This window comes from Herpailurus yagouaroundi, unplaced genomic scaffold, assembly GCF_014898765.1.
Source record: "Herpailurus yagouaroundi ecotype Mexico unplaced genomic scaffold, PumYag 180, whole genome shotgun sequence".
Lineage (NCBI taxonomy): Eukaryota > Metazoa > Chordata > Mammalia > Carnivora > Felidae > Herpailurus > Herpailurus yagouaroundi.
In genome coordinates, this window is record NW_024412411.1 from 616,291 (window position 1) to 623,690 (window position 7,400).

At 37.3% G+C, this 7,400-nt stretch overlaps 1 protein-coding gene across 1 annotated transcript; it reads right to left on the reverse strand.

Annotated features, from left to right (window-relative positions):
- Nucleotides 1-4,298: 4,298 nt before the first annotated feature.
- Nucleotides 4,299-5,671, reverse strand: OR51T1 (olfactory receptor family 51 subfamily T member 1). Its single transcript, XM_040489117.1, has one exon. The coding sequence runs from the start codon at nucleotides 5,650-5,652 to the stop codon at nucleotides 4,669-4,671; it is 984 nt and encodes a 327-aa protein (XP_040345051.1). The 5' UTR covers nucleotides 5,653-5,671; the 3' UTR covers nucleotides 4,299-4,668.
- Between the last annotated feature and the right edge of the window lie 1,729 nt (nucleotides 5,672-7,400).

Here is a 7,400-nt window from a genome sequence, read left to right on the forward strand (position 1 = left end):
TCAATGTTTCATTATCTCAGTTGAACTCACAAATATTTAGTATTGTTTGTTCCAAAGAACCATTTTGAACAAGATGTTCTCTGTTGAATAAATATTCTTATATATTTTATGTCCCCAGGTGAGTTTAACTGAGTCCTTATTGTTCAAAAGCTGACCCATTCTGGATGCCCATAGTTTAACCAAGGAAGAGAGGGACAAACTTTTGGGCTTCCTCCCAGGTTGTTTTCAGTTATGTTATTAATTCACCTGTCTGTCTTACTTCAATTTTGTTTCCTTAAAGAAACTGTATACATTAAATTTATTATCGTATCTCCAGACTTGTATGCTATATATAATGACATCTGGATAGCAGTCTGACACATTTCTCAACTTTGAGAAAAGAAGCACACATGCACAAACACACACACACACACACACACACACACACACACACACACACCTTTGAACAGTCAGAATACTGTTCTGATAAATTGTAAGCACACAGAACGTCTAGAATGATAGAAACACTATTGCCAAATGAATAAGATGTAACTATAAATTTTAAGTCAAAGAAGTTGCCCTGAAAAATAGTTCATGTCCTGTTTAGCCACAAGAAAAAGTAAACAGGTTGTCATGAAAGAAACAAGAAGGATATTATCCTCCATTTTTTTAGTATTTGCCCTCAACTAAGAAACTCAGATCTTTACAAAACAGAAACTGCTCAAGTCATAACATGCCAATAATGTTTATCTGGATCATAAGAGTGAATAGGCTAACATCTGTTTTCCTCAATTATAATATAGGCTCAATGTATTTCCAATCAAGCTTCCAGGAACATTTCACTGAGAGTGTAACAAAATAATTCTAAAAAAAGTTTTACAAATGTCAACTGGAAAATATAAGATAAAAACAAATAGAAAGTGTAATAAAGTTTCATATGATAGCAACATTTATTAAACAGCTATAAAATTGCATGTAGTTTGCTCAACAAATCAGTGGGAAGAACAACGAAAGAATAAACACTTCAACATACTCTAAATGATATGAAAGTAATATATAATTAAGGAATATCAGAACCTTATTGAAAATAGGTTATTCAAATAATAGTGGTAGAAAAAATTACAACCTATTTAAAAAACCATAATTGTGTGTGATCCTTTATTACACACAAAAATAAACTAAAGTAAACTGGGAATTAAGTACAAAGATGTTTTTTCAAGTTTTTATTTAAATTCCAGTTAGTTAACATATGGTATAATTCAGTGTTCACCAGGCACCAAACACTGGGTTATATACTTACTTGTATTAACACAATTAACTTTTGTAAGAACATGGGAAGGTAGATTTTATTAATTCCTCCTGTTTTGTGGATTTAGAAGCTAAAGCTTTGAGAAGTTAAACAAGTTTTCCAAAAATACAGAACTATAAAGTGTTAGGAGCTTAAATCTAAACCCATTTCCAGAGCCTACAACCTCATGCACTACAGCAGACCAACTATTATTTTATCTCCTTATAAATTTAATAATTCACATTCTAGGAATAGAAGAACACAATCAGAGGGGTGATCAAATCTTTATTTCTAATATATATCAAGATTATTGTCTATGATAAAAATACTGTAAACTACTGAAATGTTAAACATAAACCATGATACACAAATAATATTAGGTATTATTCACTTATGCAACACAGAATCAACAACTAAGTGGCATTTGTTAAGCACTGCATTAGATGATAAGGATTAAATGAAACTTACATTTATGCTATCAAGGGGTTTACAGTCTGGTGGTGGGGAGAACAGTAAATAAAAAATTAAATCCACGGAGTAAAGTATGTTAAGTTTAAGCACACATATAAGAAAGCAAATAAAAGAATAAAAGACTGGTAACTTGACCATTATAGTGGAGAATCAAGTGAGAGGGCTTCCTAGGGGAAGTAAAGTCTAAAATAAAGTCTAATATAAAAATGTAATATATGATTAACAGAAAATGATAAATAATATCAAGCAAATAGGATATACATCTGAGTATACACTACCATCCTAGTTAATAAATGTATGTGTATGTGCACATATGTTGGCTTATTAAAAAAAGATAGTTATATATCATAAAATTCCTCATTAGTAGGATTGTGAGTGATTTTTGTTACCTTTTTAATCACAAAATTTTAATTGTATATAGTACACATATGTGTGTATAATTGCATGTACTTACATACATACAAGATATAATTAGAACAATCCCCAAATTATTAAACACATTCTTTGAAGTAACAACAAAACACATTCATGTCCTATTAACAACTGCTATGGGGAATAAAAAACACTGATAAAAGTGTTTTTGGTATTGAGCAGGTGAGTTACATTTTAAGCCAGATATGAAAAGCACATTTGGAATAATAAAAGATTAACAGATATGCAGTAGACTGCCTTAAATATTGGCCATCATAAAACTGGAAGAATGCTTGCACATTTCTACAATTGTTTACCTAAAACTCTTGAAATTCAGAATTTCTTATACTCTAAACATCTCTACAACCCTGGAGGCATTACCCTGTATTCAAGCACAGCTATATTTCTGAGGTGAAATGTGTAGATATTCACTCAATGTAGAATAAATAATGACCATAAATACATTCATACCTGTTTATGCTAGCTTTTGCTGCCAATAAGTTTTGGCTCCAAACTTAGGAAAATTTTTTTAAAGTGTTTTTCCAGATGTTATAAAATTCAGGAATTGTAAATGGAGTTGGGGATCTAAGAACAAAAACTTTTAGAAAGGTCTGTAAGGAAGCAATTAAGGAACCATTGGCATTTGTTTGTTTGTTTGTTTGTTTTTAATTTTTTTTCAACGTTTATTTATTTTTGGGACAGAGAGACACAGAGCATGAACGGGGAAGGGGCAGAGAGAGAGGGAGACACAGAATCGGAAACAGGCTCCAGGCTCTGAGCCATCAGCCCAGAGCCCGACGCGGGGCTCGAACTCACGGACCGCGAGATCGTGACCTGGCTGAAGTCGGACGCTTAACCGACTGCGCCACCCAGGCGCCCCCCATTGGCATTTGTAAGAACTGATGAGGAAAAGTCTGGATAGTTAGAGTACGGTGTGCTCTGGCATGTCTACTCTGCCACAGGTTGATTCCAGGATCAGAGACTGGTGTCTCTTGGTTTGGGCAAAGCAGTCACAAAATTGTCAGTGTTTGAGCAGAACAGAAAGCCAAGGCAAACACACAAGAGTTTGGAAGCGGTATTCCTTGTCTGCCAGGAGTAGGAAGGTGATATAAGGAGAGGAGACAGGTGGCTCAGATCAGAATTTCTGCTTGGTCTCCTGTGCTCAGACATGAATTATCCTGAGTGGAACAAAGTTTTATAACTTTGTACGTAAAAAAAAAAAAAAACAAAAACAAAAAAAACCAAAAAACAAAAACAAAAACAAAAAAAACTTAGGAGAATTCCCCCAACATCCCATCAATTCTATAGTGAGTTTCCTTCTCTTTTATTATTACTATTAGTATTATTGTTGTTGTTGTTTTGTTGTTGTTGTTGTTATTGTTAATCTTTATTTATTTTTGAGAGAGAAGAGACAGAGTGCAAGCAGTGGAAGAACAAAGAGAGAGGGAGACACAGAATCCAAAGTAGGCTCCAGGCTCTGAGCTGTCAGCACAGAGCTGGACACAGGGCTCGAATTCACCAACTGTGAGTTCATGACCTGAGCTGAAGTCTGGTGCTTCACTGACTGAGCCACCCAAGCACCCCAGGTTACTTCTTGACCAAATAAGTATTGTTAAGCAAGGTATTCTAAATATTTCCTACTAAGCATCAAAGTCACTGTGCAATTCTACAATTATACGTACACCAAAAGGTCCAGGAGCCCAACAGCTAGGTAAAAACTTAACCACCCATGAAACAAGGGCAAATAGAAAAAAAGTACTGTCCTGAAGCCCAGCAGACACAGAAGAGGTGCTACAGAGTGAGAATCAGAACTGTATTAGAATATCTAGGCAATGGGAAAAATAATGAAGAGTGATATGTAACTTTAGATATTGGACTCGTTGGAGGTATAACAAACAGCAATTAGTTCAGTGACAATTTCACGTTTGCTGAGGAGAAAAAGAATTCAAGAAAAGATAGAGGTTCAGGGAGTGCATCTGCAAGGAGATGGGTCTCCCTAGAGGTGACTTTAGGAACTGAAATCAGTGTGTAAGAGTTTCCTAAAGTTTTAAATTACAAATTGCAATGTGCGTGTCTTTGCACACACACGTAACTCTTTCACTTACCACCTCAAGGAAAAAAAAAAAAATCTCTGATGCCCCCTGGGAAATCTTACCACAGAAATAAATGACTTTTTGGCAGCTGAACACAGACATAAAATTATATATATTAATCTTTGGTCTAAGAATTACCGTTTTAAGGCAGATAATTAAATTGTTCAACCAGAATAAAATGATCTTATTGTGCTTTTAATGTGCACAGGAGTTCCATATAATTATTTTAAATGTTTGAGGGACATATACACAATTAATTTGGTCTTGAATGGTAGTTTGTTGTTTTTTTTTTTAACTTTTGATAAGCTTAGGGGAAAAGTATTCTCTTTCTGCTCCTATGATTTAAGTGAAACTGCTTCAGTAACTAAAATGCCTGGTGGCACAGACCTAGATCCTTTTATTGCTCAAATATAACTTCTCTCTACTTCAACCCCAGGGTCCTCTATGACTCCTCACACTGGGGCCCTGTGAGCCCTTAAAATGGAGCAGCTGGAGCATAGCCTGGCGGATGGTCTTGGTCTTCAAGCTGTAAATGACAGGGTTCAGTACAGGTGGTAAGAACAAATAAACATTGGCCAAAATGCTACAGACCACTTTTGGGGTGGAACTGAAAAGGCGGTGTGTAAAGGACAGGCTGATCATTGGCACGTAGAAAACAGTGACAGCACAGATGTGACAGACACAAGTGCTGAGAGCTTTTTGTTGTTTCTTAGGGACCATTATACTCAAGACGGTTCGGAGAATCAGAACGTAGGAGAAAAGAATGAACAGTAAGTCAGTGCCAGTCAGGTAGAGCTGAAGAAACATGCCCAAAAAATTGCTGATCCAGGGGTTGGAATATGTGTATTTAATCATATCTGGATGGTAGCAAAATGGGTGGGAAAGCTCTTGGCCTCCGTGGAAAGATACTCTCGTCAAGGCTAGAATCATGGGAAAGCTTAAAATTACTTGCCGTATGCAGATAACCAGTCCAATCAACAAGATTATCATGTCTGTGAAAACAATAGCATACTTCAGTGGGTTACAGATAGCCATGAGGCAGTCAAAGGCCATGGCTACCAGCACTGAAGACTCCAGGAAGGAGAAGCCATGTACAAAGAACATTTGAATGAGGCAAGCTTTCAAGCTAATCTCCCGGGCATGAAACCAGAGAACCCCAAGAACAGTGGGAAGGGTTGAGATGGTCAGACATAGATCAACAGTTGACAGCATGGCGAGGAAATAGTACATGGGCTTGTGAAGACTCCTCTCAACAATGATGACGAACAGAATCATGCTGTTTCCCAAGAGGGCAATGGCATAGAGACAGCAGACAGGAATAGAGATCCAGACATGTGCAAGTTCCAGACCAGGAAATACAGTGAGTAGGAAGTTTGAGGAAGATGATGTAGTGTTATTGAAAATCACCATGTTGGGTTGAGAACACACCCTGAAAAGAGAAACAACAATCGTAGTGTTTGTCCTATTGGTCCTTTTTTCAAGTTCTCTAGTATAAACTGTTCCCAAATTACACAGTTGTTTTTCTGTATTCAAAATCCTCCATCTAAATATGGCACCTATTGCATAACTCTACAGTGTATTGACTTTGTCTTGTCAGAAACTGGCCCCAGTTTTCTTCCTCTGTCTTCTCCCAGTTATAACCATCAGTCTCTCTAGGCTCATCCCCACCCTACTGCTCAGACTAGTCCTAAGGCTTGAAGTGGGAAATGCATATAGGCTTATGTCATACACAAGCACACACACCAACACAGTGACAACTGATGGGTCTTTGCATTAAGTGCCCAAGCAGTATAGTTGCTCAAGAAATAGTAGACAAGCACACAAGAGCCACTGGGCACCTGTGATGGCATACTCCATGATTTTCTTGCTGGAAGCTGGTCTGGGATATTGTATCCAAAGGTATCCTTGTACCTCTACTAGCCAGCCTCTTCTAGTAGACTCTATTAGAAGTCTCCTTTTGGTATCTGGGTTTCTTTATTCCTTTTCCTATAGTGGGATGGTTTCTATAATTTGTCCCTTCCCACTCCATATATATATGGAGTTCTAATTCTGTATCTCTGCATACTTTTCCAGGGTACTGAAATAAGTAGGTTTTATCCTCCTTTTCTCCATCTTACACCTTGGGATACTTGTTTATACTCCTTCCCATGGATAGTTAGCATGTGACTCTGAACCAAGTCATTGTGAGTAGACCGCTCTAATGAATCCTGTGAAAATTCCAAACAGTATTCTGGAATACATGATTTCAGGTGTCCTAATCTAGATATAGCAGGTACGCTTAGACAAAACACCCATATAAAAGTCATGAGAAAGGACACCTGGGTGGCTCAGTTGGTTAAGCATTTAACTCTTCATTTTGGCTCAGGTCATGATCTCACCGTTTGTGAGATGGAGCCCCATATTGAGCTGTGTGCTCACAGTTTGTAGCCTGCTTAGAATTATCTCTCTCCCTTTCTCTGCCCCTCCCCCATTCTCTCTCTCTCTCTCTCTCTCTCTCTCTCTCTCTCAAAATAAATAAACTAAAAATAAGTCATGGGAAGCACTCAGCAACATGTGACGAATGCCTTTGTAAAAAGCATGGATGGGATGGAAGTGGAGATTAATAACTAAACAGGAATCACTCTGAGACATGGAAAACTGAAGTGACATCACAAGTTGGAATATAAAGTAGTTCACTGAGTGAGAAAGTGCATAGAATGGCAGCTGTATAGAAAACAGAGATGGTGTCATATTTAAGATGACTATTGCAATTCTATTTAGGGTGTGTTCACTGATATCATCATTGCTGGTGTCATCATTGCTGATTTTAAAATTTGTACCTAGGTTATTTAGTCATCAACAAAGAGCTAACAGGGGTGCCTGGGTGGATCAGCCAGTTAAGCATTTGACTTTGACTCAGGTCAGGAGCTCACAGTTCATGAGTTCGAGCCCCACATTGGACTCTGCACTGACCATGTGGAGCCTGCTTGGAGTTCTTTCTCTCTTCTTTCTCTGATCCTCACCCACCCATTTCTTTCTCTCAAAATAAAGGAATGAACTCAAAAAAGAAAGATGGTAAATTCCAAAAAACAAACAAACAAACAAACAAACAAACAAAAAACCCAAAGAGCTAACAAAGAATAATATACTCATTTCAGGTGTTGTGTGGATCTGGCCAG